Consider the following 14512-nt stretch of genomic DNA (forward strand, 5'->3'; position numbering starts at 1 on the left):
GAAAGGCACAGCTAGCTATTGTTTTCCTTCAGAAGAGGACCCAAGAGAGCTACTTAGGCACAACACGTATATCAGCTTTTCTTTTACTGTTCGTCTGTTCTCAATGCCCTTTTGGACGTTCCATATGTGTTCTAAATAACCTTGTCGAGTAAGATGATATGCTAAATTAAAGTCTCCTGATTTTTTTTCTTCCACTACTTTCCTCATTGGTTGCTATTCCTACCCTTCAAAACAATAATAATCGTAATAATAATTAATAGTAATAATAATAAAATCAAAACACTTTAGTAAAAAAAAATCTAAAATGGGGGTTTTTCTTGATTTTCCAAGCTTTATTTAATGAAGTCTTTTGTTGGGAACTCTTCACAATTGATATTGCTGTTTTGTTATGACAATTCACTTAATCTAGATTTTTTCTGCACACTTTCGTATCTTTTAAAAGAATCACTATGTATTTTAAGCAGGTAGATATACTCATTAGTGTCCTAATCGTCATGGGTTATATCCAACAGAACTTGCAAGTGGCAACCCAACCCTTAAGCAATCACCGTCTAACCATAAATTTGGGGCAAGAGAGGGTTTCTGCTTCCTGTTGGAGCCCATTGGACCTAAGAATATGCACCCACAAGTCTAAACTCTATCATAGTTTTGCAACGACATTTAGAAGATCCATACAAATATGAGTCATACAACTTCTAACCATCCTGACCCTTTTGTAAACAAGGATGGCCTAGGCTTCTAATGAGCCCAAGTTCGGTCATATTGGAGTAATTTCTATTATTGTAATGTTAAAATTGGCACATAAATTTAGAACACATATATAATTACATATATAATCACATAATTATAAAAGTGGTTATACAATTTAAATGATTTAATTTTAGAGTTTATGTCCACATGCAATACACGAGAGAAAAATTTCAATACAATTAAATAAAATTCTCAAACCTTAATTTTAGTGTATTATCTCAAAATTTTCACAATATATATTATTATAATAAATAAAAAATACAAAATATATACTCACCCCTTGCTACCATTATATACTTCGCAAAATATTTCATTTAAATTACAATGTAAAACTTTTCAAACCAAATCAAAGTAAGTTTATTAGAATAAATTTAAAATTGAAGCCACATGCTTAAAATTTCAATTTTGACTTCCAATCGAAGTGAAATGACCTTAATTTGGTAGATTAACTATGTTCAATGTAGATTTGTAGAAACTGACAGCTTCCCTCTATTTTAGAAAATGAGAGAGTTGTGGCAATGTTCTTGTCCGGTGGTCCAAGAAGACCAGCCATTTCCTAGAAAAACAAAGTGCCCATTCAACCAAAAGGTTCAGTTAAGTGAAGGTGGACTTGCTTCAATAGAAGCTATACTAATCATTTAATGGGGTATCTATTTTAGTCGGTATAATATGCAAGCTGTACTACTACATTGCTCATAATTGGAAGACACATAAAACAAAAAAAATCATACACCATAAAGATCATTACTCTACATTCTTGTTAAGATACTAAACAAGAGAATACTAAGGAATCATCAAGACTTGTTTCCATTAAGAACCTTGCCGCCTATCTCTGTACTTTCCAATGTTAATTTCTTTGTCACAATCCGAACGTAATAAATGCACAAATACACCAAATATCTCATCTTAGAACAAGAAAACTTTTAGTTATCTCCTCCCTTAAAACCAATCGATGCAAACAAGTTACCCTGCCTAGTTTTTCCCACATGCTAATTCTTATATCTTCCCCTCAACTCCACTTTGGCAAATTCCCTCACATTCACTGACATATAGGCCAAGCAACCAAAATGGGTTCTCTTTCCCCTCAATCGCCTTTACGATCTTCACAAGATAATCCTCCCTCAAATCACTGCATATATGTATCATTTTGTTGTAGAGATGCATCGCCTAACACCAACATGTCCAACTGGATAGAGTGTTACAGTCCTTCAATCAATGCTTGGCGCCATGTTACCAGAATCCCTGGACTTGTTGAAAACCATACACTAAAGGGTTTCTCCATGGCTTCCATTGATGACTCAATTTATATAATTGGAGGCCGGCTTTCCCATAAGTTACCCGGCCATGTCCAAGATGAAGAAGACCTTGAAGTACAATCATCAGTTCTACGTTATAATGTACGTGACAATAAATGGCATAAATGTGCCTCACTAAGCACACCAAGGTTTGATTTTGCTTGCACTGTAAATGACAATAAAATCTACGTGGCCGGAGGAAAGTGTGCGCTGACATGCCCACGTGGAATTTCATCTGCTGAGGTGTATGACCCGGCTCTTGATGAGTGGAAAGCACTGCCCAATATGAGTACTTTGAGATACAAATGTGTTGGGGTGACATGGCAAGGGAAAATCCATGTGGTGGGAGGTTTTGCTGAGAGAGGCAACTCCAATGCAGAAGGGCCTTGGCACATATTGGAACGGTGTTCTGCTGAGGTGTATGATTCAGAGCATGATAGGTGGAATCTGATGTTGGGGATGTGGCAATTAGATGTGCCACCTAATCAAATAGTAGCTATGAGTGGCAATTTGTTCAGCTCTGGAGATTGCTTAAATGCTTGGAAGGGTCATATCGAGGCCTATGATGGGAAACTTAATATGTGGAATGAAGTTGATGGATCACATTTAGAAACTCTATCTTCTCCTATTTCAACATCAGATGCCACAGAGGATAATTGGCCACCCATCCAACGGCTTTACCTTACCATGGCTCCTATTGGAACCCACTTGTACTTCTTGGCAGGTTACCGTTTGCCAGGTGAGATCTCAAGATCAATGTCGGTTGTCCACGTATTTGACACATCAGCAAATGAATATGGCTGGAGGAGTTTTGAACCCATGGAAGAGGAAGGTGAAAAAGAGCTTTGCAGTCACTGCTGTGTTGTTAGACAGACCTTATAGAATGAGGACTCTGACCCCATGTTTTCCTCTTATTTAATGAAAATAATAATAATAATTCTTAGTTCCCAAATAAGAAAGTAAAACCATGCTTTCTAATCCATGACGAACAAACACAGTAGCTAACTTATAGCACAGTGCAGGAGCTTTTCCACCTGCCGATGGGGTGGAGGTAGACGACGGAGGTTTCCAGCAAAGCATGGCAGTGATCATTTGTCGCATTCATAACGTGGGCCCATGATAAGGGAAAAGTGGGCCCGAGATTGAGTGAAAAGCCCAATCCATGACTTTGAGGTCTCATCAAAAGAAGAGAAAGGTATGAAATTGTCAGCCGAAAAAATAATGAAAGTAAAAAAAAAAAAAGGCTACTTTCACGTGAGGGCCATTCACTCGCACGGGTCACCTGTGACGCGAACCGAACGCTATAACGTTGACTTGGAAACCAATTGAAAATCCTGATCAAATCAGCATTCGCCGGTGATGGCTTGATCAATGTTATTCTCGCGTTTACACGTGTCAATCTATACTGGTGGGAGCCACGGCTCCGAGATTGCGACACGGGAGACACGTGAAGTCTTGGGTTCATATATCTTCGTCTGCTGTTACTGCCATGACTGCAGACAAAAGCTTTACAAATGTCCGTACACGTGGATCTCGCACGCGATTGATTTTAAATAATTATATAGGCTAAAAAAAAAAGTGTTTAGTAAATGGAAATAAAAATTTAGAATTGTCACCAAACTTTTTAATTAAAACGTAATATAAAAATATAATTATTTTTATTAACACTCGAAATTAAAATTTTTTTAATTTTAGAAATATTTCGATATTATTGAATTATTAATTTTAAAAGTATAATTTTTTATGATATGGTTATATTATTATTAAAAATAATTTATTTTTTAAAAAGCTCATTTTCTTTTAAAGAGGTAAACATAGAAATATCCTATAATACTACACAGTTTAAAAAGCCCTCTTTCCTTTCTCTCAACTTTGCTCTAGAAACACTACTCCTGCGGCCATCATAAAAGCCTTGATTGATAGAAGAACCCCTTCCTCTAACTCCTTTCTTTGTTAAGCCTTTATGTACAGTGTAATAAGCTTGTTTTAATGTTATACCCACTAAGTTTAAGTAACAGTGAAGAGAGAGTCCTTATAATACTATGAGGACGCCATGAAGAGCAGGACAGTTGTGTTTAATGACAGAGAGGAAGAAAGAGAAGGCGGCAGACACAGAGCTTCGTTAAATAATAAGATAGTGCATAGTCTCAAATGGGTGGGGATGAAGGTGGTAGCTGGGGCACAGGCACAGTGCCACCACCAATTGTGTCTCCTTTGAATTTACAAAGAGAAGAGCATTGGAGACATTTTGATAACTCTGTCAATGCTGTTTCTTTTGGGTTCGTAGCTACTGCTATTCTAATATCAATGTTCCTTGTTATGGCCATTTTTGAAAGATTTCTCAGGCCAAGATCATTGTCCTCTTCCTCCTCCTCTGCTGCTAGCACTAGGACTCCCACGGATCTCGAGGCTAATGTGGTTCTCCATTCCAAGCTCGATTGCCCATCTCCAAAAGTACTCTCTCTCTCTCTCTCTCTCTCTCCTTTGTGTAGCATTTTATTGAAGCACACACCTGAGAAACAACATATATAATTTAGCTGCATTCTTTCTTGGTTTGCATTTCTGGGTTGGAAGTGGAGACTAATTTTTCTTGTTTACAAGAAAAGCATCTGTTTAGGTTTCTTTATCTCTGCCTCTGTGCATGTCTTGATTCTTTTTGGATACCTGCAAATGCAATGAGTATGTATCTTCCAGCATGACTGTGACTGTTCATTCCGCTTTCCCTTCTTTTTGTTTATAAACATAGTTTAATATTGGCAGTTTTGACTGGTTATTTAATTCTTGCAAATTTCTATATTTCTAAATGGGTGTGTACCAAACTATAACAAAGAAAAGTTTTTCCCTTTTTTGCTTTTTAACAAAATTATTTCTCTGTTACTTGTTTTTTTACAGTGAGCGGAGACATAGAAGATAAGAATAAGCATCCAATTGATTTGAAACTTTTTGTTGTTTTATTCGGAATAAGCAAATGTGACTTTCTTTCTGATAACCAGTATAAGACACAAGGACTCTGCCCATATTGGCATGTCCTCATCATCTTCTTGCTGATGATTATTATTGCATGGCCTTTCAACCTTTAATATGTCTTCTTCTTCCTTTTCTTTTTCTCAATTTTCCACTCAGAACCAAACCTTCATCTTACTTTTATTTATTTTTTATTTATAGCTCTGGTAGTGCTAGTGTAACTTTCGAAACCATGATTGCAAATGGCCTATATGATGTGATGATAGGATCTTTGGAAACATTTAAGCTTTGGCTGATTGAAGTTTCATGCCTTATAATGGAAAGATGTTATTAAATTGAAAGAACTTTTTTATCATCTCCATGGAAGACCAATTACTAACTTCATTATGTAAATAATTCATCATTTTGCATTACACCCAAATATAATATAATGAGATCCCTCTATCACAACCTCATTTGATCAATCATAAACATCATCTAATAATATTTATCCCTATCCCAATGTATCTGTACATAATAAATGTATGCCATTCTCTTTAAAACATGCACTTGTTGTCTGTCTGTTCATGCTTTGAACCTAATTTAGTAATGTTCTCTGCTGCAAGGTTGTCATATTTCTTCTCAAAATCAATTTGCTCAATATGAAAGTGCAAATCTAATTCCCTTGTGTTTTTAGTAGTTTATGAGCAACCAATAGTAGAGGCAAAAAGGTCCACTATATCTAACCAAGCATGTGATTTTTGTCTCTAGTGTCCTAATAACCTCAATTATTATAGACTTCTTAGGATAATAATTGAGTACTTTACCATTATTATTTATAAAATATCAATGTTATGACACTCTAACGAGCAACAGAGATATTGGAAACAGATTTTTTTTTATAATAAACTCAGTTTATTGTGTATTCAAGATATAAGATATATGATAAAATTTATTTATTAAATATATAAATTTTTTTGTGTCTTGAGTTCCTGTTAGAAACATATGTGTGCCTTAGTTGTCCCATTCCATTAAATGCAAGCAAACATGTCTAGACACAATGGTCAGGTTTTTCAAGCTTGAATTTGTTGGGTATGGATGCCATAGGCCAACATAATCACCTGGTATGATGTTTTAAGTGAGAAAAACATAATTATGTGCCTACTGGCTTGCCATTTTCCATTGGTCCCTATATTCTATAGTTCAGAAATGGTATATATAACAGCTCGCCTTGTTATTGTTGATTTGATGGCTAATTTTTCCGATTTTTGCCATGCATATGTGTTGGCTTGTTGCAATCATATCACAGAAGTTCCTTTCTAGTATTGGTGTGCAAATGATCGGTTCGGTTCTAAACTTAACCGAACCAATAGAACTGAAAACCAAAAGTAAAAAATTTTAAAAATTGAATCAAATCGATTAATAAGAGAAAATCGAATCAAACCAAACTGATAAATATCGATTCGGTTTTAAACCAATTAAACTTAATTTTATGAAATTTCATATTTTTGACATTAAATCTAAATAATAAAAATATAAAAACAAAAAAAAAATTAGAAATCAAAACTCAAAAATCTTAGGATTCGATTTGTTTCGGTTTTTTTTTATTTTTTGTGAAAATAACTGAATCGATTAATCGAAATTATCAAAAATTATAAATCAAACCGATTGAATTTTATAATCGAACCGATTGAATTGAATTGACTCGATTCGATTTAATTTTTCGATTTAAACTGAAAACTTCTCTCCCCTGCTTTCTAGTTGTTGATAAAAATAATTAATCCCTTGATTTATGAAAAGAGACTTGAAATTTAGAAATTGTGTGAATGTAAAGAAATTTTTAGCTAAACTCAATTTATTATGAATTTAAAATATAAATATTTGAGATTTATATATTTAATAGATAGATTTATTATATATTTTAGAACTATAATAAATTAATCTAGATAAAAAAAATCCTTTGGTATAATGACAACAATTAATGCTTTTGATGGAATTATTCTTGTCTCTACTCCGGATACATTTTATGTCTTGTATCTTAAGGTTGATAAAGTGAATGCCTTTTGTCTCTTCTGCCTTAGCACCAATCTCCAATGAATAAATAATGGAACTGTGGCTTAGCTGTTGAACCCATTAGCCCCCCCCATCCCTCCTAACTTTGCATATCTTTCTCTTATATTTATTTTTGGATTTGAACTCATAACTTTACGGTTTTACAGATCACTCCATTGATCTTATCGGTTGCCGATCTTCTTTCCAGCTGCTAATACTTGTTTATTTTTTCTCCAGATGACAGTGTATGCCAAAGGAGTATCAGTGTTGATGCCAGGAGAGGATGTTCCTACTTTCCTTGCACACCCAACTCCTGCACCTTGCTCTCCTGAGCACATCATAAAGCCATTTCATCAACACAGTCCTTGGCCTCAACTTCAAGCTGAAAACCTAACGTCATGACAGAAAATTTAGACAAACGAACTGGAGAAATGATTTTTTTTTTTTTTTCAGAACATTTTCCATCCTTTTGTCTTCATCAATGTGTAGTATGAGCACCATTGCTGGTGAATATGATACATCCCAATGCCATTGCTTATCTCAAGCTCGTATGTAACGAGGAAGCTGCATTTCTCTTGTTAATTCCATGTTGTAATTTATCTGGAATGTTACACTTTCCATTGATATCAAATGCATATTTTCGTGGGAACTCCTACTGGATCAAAAGGAGCACACTTGTGTATGAGGATTTACAAATGTTTGTAAATTTTTCTGATATAAATTTAGGAGTTCAACATAATTATCAGCTCGGCTCAATTTATTAATTTGAGTTTATTTTTAATTTTTATATTTTTATTTTTTTTAACATGCTATAAATTTGATAAATTACATATTGTATTCAAGAGACAAGCCATTGATTCAATTTTTATTCAATGCTACCTTCGATGTTCTAAGAAACCATAACCAGAGGAGACTAAGGAGGTGTTTGGTTTACCTGTTGGGTGCAGCTGATAGCTGATGGATACCCAAACAGGCAAATTATAGTGTTTGGCAAGCTTAAAAAAATAGAAATTGATAAATGACAAGAATCGATATGATACTCATCAGCTGCAGTTTATATCAGCTCTATTTTTAGAGCGGTTTCTCATTAGCTGATAGCTGATTTGGTTTTATTTTTTATTTTGACCATATTATCCTTTTTCATTTAACTTGAAAATTAATATTATTAATATTTTTATTTTTTATTCATAATTTTAACATTTTAATTAACATATTTTAACTTTGTTAAAATATTTTTTATTAATAATATAAAATATAAAATATTTATTTATATCTAAAAACTTAAAATTAATTATAAATTTTTCTATTAACAATAATATTATTTTATTATTTTATCTATATTTTTAAAATTATTTAATTATCTTAAAAAATAATTATTTTCTTATTTCAATAATAAAATAAATGATATAATATAATAGATTAATAATTATATATTTATTTAAATGGTATAATATATTAATTTAATAATTATATGTTTAATTTAATAATAAAATAAATAAATATAATATAATAAATTTATAATTTTATATTTATTTAAAAATTAAATAAATTATATGATATATACCTTTTTTATCTATATTTTTAAAATTATTTAATTATCTTAAAAAATAATTATTTTTTTATTTCAATAATAAAATAAATGATATAGTATAATAGATTAATAATTATATATTTATTTAAATGGTATAATATATTAATTTAATAATTATATATTTAATTTAATAATAAAATAAATAAATATAATATAATAAATTTATAATTTTATATTTATTTAAAAATTAAATAAATTATATGATATATACCCTTATTAGTCATTTCACATATCAACATCAACAGCTAAATATAATTTTACCAAACACTTAACATAAAACAGCTATCATCAGCTATCAATTATCGGTTAACAGAATAATTTATCACCAATGTACCATCAATTATATTCAACCGTTAAATCAAACAGACCCTAAGCCTCGCTACACGATGCACATGGAAGGGGTAAGAAGTCTCCGTCCGCTCAAGCCATCCCAATAAGAAGAAATAAAAAATGAGAAACAAGAGATGATGCTTATGCTCCATTCTCGAGGACAATTTTACTGCAAATCTCTAGGTTTGAAGAAGCTCAAAGTTTCAAGAAATTGTAATCTACCAACTCAACTGGAGATCATATGCCAATTCTTTATTAATTGTCAGCTACATCATCATATTCTAGGATCTAGGATTGGGGTTATATTGACCCTTAAATTTACTAGTATTTAACAATTTAGGTCTAAATAAATATATATTTTTTATTATAATAAAATTGTATTATTAACTATTTATAATTATTATTATTTAGATATTTCTTTAACTCTTATTTTTATAAATTTTAATTTTCTAACATTGTAAAAAATTTTTAAAGATAACAAAAATTCTTGAGATTTAAATTTGATATTTCTAAATTATAAAATAAGGAAATTTTCTAAAACAAGCAAAAATTTACACAAAGATGAAACATTCAAAGGACAGAAGTGGGTTCTCAAGAGAAACAGGCTCATTCCCCTGCTGCTGCTGCATCAAAACGCTGTCGTTTTCTTCTCTTTTCTCCTCTTTCTTTACTCCACTCCCTGCTTCCCCTCGCCTGCCACCGGATTTTCCAGTCACATTTGCTGGGCTCCCTCCCGCACGACCACCCCTTGAAACACCACCGGACGTCTTCCGCGTCGCCGGTGACCTTGATCGCCGGGCAGACCTCTCACCTAGATCCCTTCCGACTCTGCTAGACCCCACATTACGCTGTGTAGTCGTCGCTTGACTTGATAACTCCCTCTTTCCCGGAGGTTTTATTCCTCTTTCTCTCTCGCCATTGTACGGACGCTTTCTGGGGAGTTTCGATGGAGATCTGTTGACTCTTTTCTTGCTCGTTACTTCGTCATCTCTTATCTCTGTTACAGCAGTAGCAGTTGTCGCTGTTGTTGCAGTTGAGTAAGTGTTAGTAACGCTGCAAATCTCTGAGGCTTGAGAGATTTCAGGGGTTCTTTCTACTTCTTCTTCCTTCTCTTCTTTGCGTTTGTTCTCTTGGCTTTTAGGTTCATAAACGACGGGGTTTTGGGTGTTTTTCTGTTGTGGTGATGGACTCATTTGTGGTACTTTTGGGATGGGGGTTTCAGAAAGGACTTCTTTGACTGTTTCTTCATCAAGTGAAGTTATGGGAACATGAGAGCTCTTGGGTTCTGGTGCAGGACGTTTTGGTGGAGGACGGTGGTAGTCTGGGGCTTTGGGTTGATGCGGCTCTCTTACTGCTCTGGAGCTCATACAACAACCCATTTCGAGTATTGGGGTAGTGGATTTGAAATCTTAACGGTAATAAAGGGCGGAGAAACTGATGTCTGATGGATTGGTCTCCAACGAGAATGAGTAGATTGAGGAACAGACTGGATGCAATTACAGGCTTGTGGCTATTTGAGGCCTTCAAAATAGAACGTTATTCCTTGTCCTCTTCTGTAGGAAGTAGGGACCTCGAAATCAAACTCCAAAACCACCGTAAATCTACCCATTTACCTTGGTGAGAAATCACAGCATGCTTTTCTTCCTCCAACTAGTGCATTAGGCACCAACAGCACCTGGGTGACGTGCAACTGAACTTCTGTGCAAGGTTCAAGTACATTTTGCTAGCAGAAACATTGCAATCAAATGGACCATAGTCAGAATGTGTAAATTTAAGTGAACATTGCGCTAGGATCATCAAAATTAACAAGCTACCTGGTGGAAAAGCCATTGTATCTTACAAAAAAGAAAATAGCTAATAGTCTTGTCCGTATACATTCCTGTTGTATGGAATGGGAAGTTTATATCCTTGACAAATGATACCGTACTAGGCATCAACCAAACTAGAAGAAAATCTCAATGGAAAGAATTGAAGAAAGGGACAAATTTTTAAATTACAACAGATTGAATTTACAACCCTAATATTGATTAGAACGAGCTTGAGTTTATTTAACCTTGAGAAACCCTGAAAGGGTTGGCATCTTCCAACTGAAGCTTCTAAAAAATCACTTACATGAGCTAAAGCCATTGAGTTTGTACTTCCGTAAACATTGATCAAGCAATACACAAAGTGACCAGCATGTGATGTGGAGGAGAAAGGAAAAGTAAGGGAAATTAAAAAGATAATAAAAAAAAAGAGGCCCTCATCAAGAGTTAGGAAGTTGTGAAGATGCAGCCCGATCTGATTCTATCATGGATTTGATATAAAATTCGCCTGCCTTGTATGATGATCTGACCATGGGACCTGATGCCACATACCGAAATCCCTGTACCATCCAGAGAAAAAATAAGGTACATGCAAGCAATCTCGCCTTCTGGATTTAAGTTATGAAAGTGAAAACAGATCATCCATTTTGACTGTGAAGCATACTTCAAAGATAAAGCAAACTTGAGAGATGATCAGCCAAACAGATGATACGATCAAGTGCTAATAAACATACAACTCAAATAATCAGTCTCTGCATATATATGGCATGCCCATGAATGATGGATAAAAGTCATATGTTAAGATGATTCCATTAGCATACAATGTTAGTTAGAGGGGAAAAAAAAAAGATCATTAACAGCCACACAGTTATTGATTGTGGCACACATGGCAATGGCAGAACAAATACTAATGATAATTTTTATAATAACTATGACACAAGTCAACACAAAAACAGAAGGCACAGTATGTCTTTGGCAGGGAATGGCAATAGCCAACTTTGTTAAAGTCTACCTATTTGAACAAATCATATAAAAGCATGTAAACATTTCCAAATCTCAGAGCACAATTAAAAATAGTTTGAGATAATGGCACCAGAAAAATCCATAATTGCCTTCCCAAATTCAAGGATATGCTGGAAAATTAGACTGGAGAAAGTATTAGCAGGATGAACATTTCGAGGAATGAAGACACTGATATCTGCTGCTTCAATACTAAAACTAGAGCAGCCTCAGATTTTGTACTGTTACAGAATGGTTTTAGACCAATTTCATAAGAAGCCACCAGGAAATGATAATCTGCAACACCTGAGGGCCTCTCTTTAACCATAATACTACCTCATTCACAAATGGATCACTTCCACTAGCATACATGAGAACTAGATTGCAGAAAGGTGAAGAATATCCATCCAATAAATGTGCTTTTTGTTTGTAATAAATTACAAATACATTAATTATAATGCTTCTGATGAAAGTTGTATGGAACCAAACAAAGACGGGAACCATAGTCAACATGAACTGATAATAAATGAAGCAACATTGAGCAAAGATAGAGTGAACCATGTTTTAAAACATCAAAGAAGTTAACACTGTAAGAAAGAACATAGAAAGAGAAAACAAATGAAAATGGTTAAAGAACAAGTAGGAGGTAAAGCTAATGTCGTTCCACTTGCTCATCATAGCATTGACCAATTATCACTCATTAGAATGAAATGTGTAATGGCATGCAGTTGGCAATGATCACACAACGCACAAACAGTAATTATCTGTAGAATTTATGTTATCAAAGTAAGTCAAGCATAGAACAAGGAAAGGAGAAAGCAATTAAATGCCAAAAAAAAATAATAATAAAGCAGAAGTGTACCATTTCCATGCCAAGTGTTCTGTACTTCTCAAAAGCCTCAGGGGTAATGTATTCAGATACTGGCATATGACGCTTTGATGGTCTCATATACTGGCCAAAAGTCATCACATCAACACCTGCTGCCCTCACTTTCTCCATTGTTTTCACAACCTGTTCAGGTGTTTCCCCACAGCCTAACATTATTGAAGTCTTGGTAAGTGTTCCAGTGGAAGCATGATCTTTGGCCATCATTAAAACATCCAAAGATTGCTTAAAATTTGCACGACGATCCCGTACAACACTTTGAAGTTCTTCAACTGTCTCAATATTGTGAGCAAAAACATCTAATCCTGATTTTGCAACTTTCTCTACACATCCAGGGTCTCCTCGAAAATCCGGAACTAGACAATCAAATGAGTAAGTGCAACATTAAAAAACAAGTAAGTAAACAGCATTCAATAATTCTAAAGATAAAACATGCAGGAGAATTTAGAGGCTCAAAGGCAATTTGATATAAATAGCGGCGTATGCTCATTCAAATCAAAAAAATAGGGGCTAAAATACTGTTAAACTTTTTGGCTAAGTAGAAACTTGCAACTTTGGCATTCACAGATACATCAATTAATTCATATGTGAGAAAAGCTGTGATTCATACCCAATGCTTCTATCAGCATGTTTGGCTTCAAAGCCTTCAGCTTTTGCACAGTCTGAGCAAAATGACCACTCCCTTGATCGAGCAAATCATCACGATCCACACTAGTAATAACGACATAATCCAAACCCCACGATGCAATTGCCTCGGCCACATTGACAGGCTCATCCGGATCAGGTGGAGGAGGAGTACGCGATGTCTTCACATTGCAAAACCTGTGGAAGGGAAATGCTTGTATATCCCAAAAATCCAACCCGACAAAGAAAATGAAATTGAAAAAGGAGAATCATACCTGCAACCACGAGTACAGGTATCCCCAAGAATCATAATGGTGGCAGTAGCAGTTCCTGTCTCGCCACCAGACCAGCACTCACCCAAATTAGGACACTTAGCCTCCTCGCAAACAGTATGCAACTTCAATTCCCTGAGCTTCTTCTTGATCTGGACGTACTTTTCGCCACCGGGGATTGCTTCCTTCATCCATTTGGGCTTCGGAAGGGGTTTTTTCTTGGTGCCCACTTCAACGGAGTAGGAGTTATTAGACTGGAGGTCGGTGAAGTCGGAAAGGGAAGGGGACTCGGAGGCTAAACGGGCACGGAGACCAGCAAGAGTTTGGGGGAATTGGGGTTTTGCGGCCTCGACTAGGGAGGAGAAAAAGCGGGGTTTCGTGGATTTGACGGCGCGAGCTAGGGGTGTGAAGCGAGAATGAAACATGGTTTCTGGTTATCTAGCCAGATCCCCCGTGGGAGAGATCAGCAGAGGTCGAAATTTGAGAGGAGAAGATTGGGTACTAGGGATTAGAAGAAATGGTCGTTTGAGTTGGTTGGTGTGGTGGCGCGGTGGTTACTGACACGGATGGCCCAGAAACTAGTGCTTGAGCCTGAGTGTGCCGTTTTGACATGGGCTTTGAGTTGTGGAAGATTTTGTTTTTTTGTTTATCTTTGGGCCTTTTACATAAAAATATGAAAATGTGATTGGGATTTAGTTTTTTTTTTTTTTACCAAAGATTGGGATGTTGCTGCCTTAAACGATGCAAATGGTCATGTAACATTAAGATAAGATGCTATGCCAATTAGATTTAGATTAAGTTGATTCAAATAAGATGGCCAAGGATGGATTTGGGTTCGAAATCAAATAAAAATCGGTCTAATTAAAATTGTATAGATTTAAATTAATTCAAAATAGAATAAAGACTCTGTTATTATTATTTTTTTATTGATCTATAATTAAATTGAAATCAAAACAGGTGATTTG

General features: G+C 34.8%; 4 protein-coding genes across 4 annotated transcripts; 2 read left to right on the forward strand and 2 right to left on the reverse strand.

Moving 5' to 3' along the window:
- The first annotated feature begins 1817 nt into the window (after positions 1–1817).
- On the forward strand, positions 1818–2927 carry LOC110668207 (F-box/kelch-repeat protein At1g55270-like). The gene has a single exon (XM_021829356.2). It carries the CDS (start codon positions 1818–1820, stop codon positions 2925–2927), a length of 1110 nt encoding a protein of 369 aa, XP_021685048.2.
- Positions 2928–3876: 949 nt separating this feature from the next.
- LOC110668249 (uncharacterized) lies at positions 3877–7706 on the forward strand. The gene is made up of 2 exons (XM_021829408.2): positions 3877–4499; positions 7278–7706. The coding sequence occupies exons 1-2, from the start codon at positions 4197–4199 to the stop codon at positions 7440–7442; spliced, it is 468 nt and encodes a 155-aa protein (XP_021685100.1). The 5' UTR covers positions 3877–4196; the 3' UTR covers positions 7443–7706.
- Positions 7707–9512: 1806 nt separating this feature from the next.
- On the reverse strand, positions 9513–10340 carry LOC110668208 (uncharacterized). The gene has a single exon (XM_021829358.2). The coding sequence runs from the start codon at positions 10338–10340 to the stop codon at positions 9513–9515; it is 828 nt and encodes a 275-aa protein (XP_021685050.2).
- Positions 10341–11074: 734 nt separating this feature from the next.
- Positions 11075–14098, reverse strand: LOC110668248 (lipoyl synthase, mitochondrial). The gene is made up of 4 exons (XM_021829407.2): positions 13551–14098; positions 13262–13473; positions 12628–13007; positions 11075–11326 (listed from the first exon to the last, which is right to left on the reverse strand). Exons 1-4 carry the CDS (start codon positions 13970–13972, stop codon positions 11207–11209), a joined length of 1134 nt encoding a protein of 377 aa, XP_021685099.2. The 5' UTR covers positions 13973–14098; the 3' UTR covers positions 11075–11206.
- Positions 14099–14512: the final 414 nt, after the last annotated feature.

This window comes from Hevea brasiliensis, chromosome 10 (genome assembly GCF_030052815.1).
Source record: "Hevea brasiliensis isolate MT/VB/25A 57/8 chromosome 10, ASM3005281v1, whole genome shotgun sequence".
Taxonomy (NCBI): Eukaryota; Viridiplantae; Streptophyta; class Magnoliopsida; order Malpighiales; family Euphorbiaceae; genus Hevea; species Hevea brasiliensis.

Bases quoted from the DNA above. Each gene is read 5' to 3' on its own strand.
- LOC110668208 (XM_021829358.2), bottom strand. From the start codon at position 10,340: ATGGGTTGTTGTATGAGCTCCAGAGCAGTAAGAGAGCCGCATCAACCC.
- LOC110668249 (XM_021829408.2), top strand. From the start codon at position 4,197: ATGGGTGGGGATGAAGGTGGTAGCTGGGGCACAGGCACAGTGCCACCA. The intron at 4,500-7,277 runs GTACTCTCTCTC...TTTTTTCTCCAG, and splicing joins TCGATTGCCCATCTCCAAAA to ATGACAGTGTATGCCAAAGG.
- LOC110668207 (XM_021829356.2), top strand. From the start codon at position 1,818: ATGGGTTCTCTTTCCCCTCAATCGCCTTTACGATCTTCACAAGATAAT.
- LOC110668248 (XM_021829407.2), bottom strand. From the start codon at position 13,972: ATGTTTCATTCTCGCTTCACACCCCTAGCTCGCGCCGTCAAATCCACG. The intron at 13,008-13,261 runs GTATGAATCACA...TTGATTGTCTAG, and splicing joins CATGCTGATAGAAGCATTGG to TTCCGGATTTTCGAGGAGAC. The intron at 11,327-12,627 runs GTACACTTCTGC...TGGATGGTACAG, and splicing joins GAACACTTGGCATGGAAATG to GGATTTCGGTATGTGGCATC.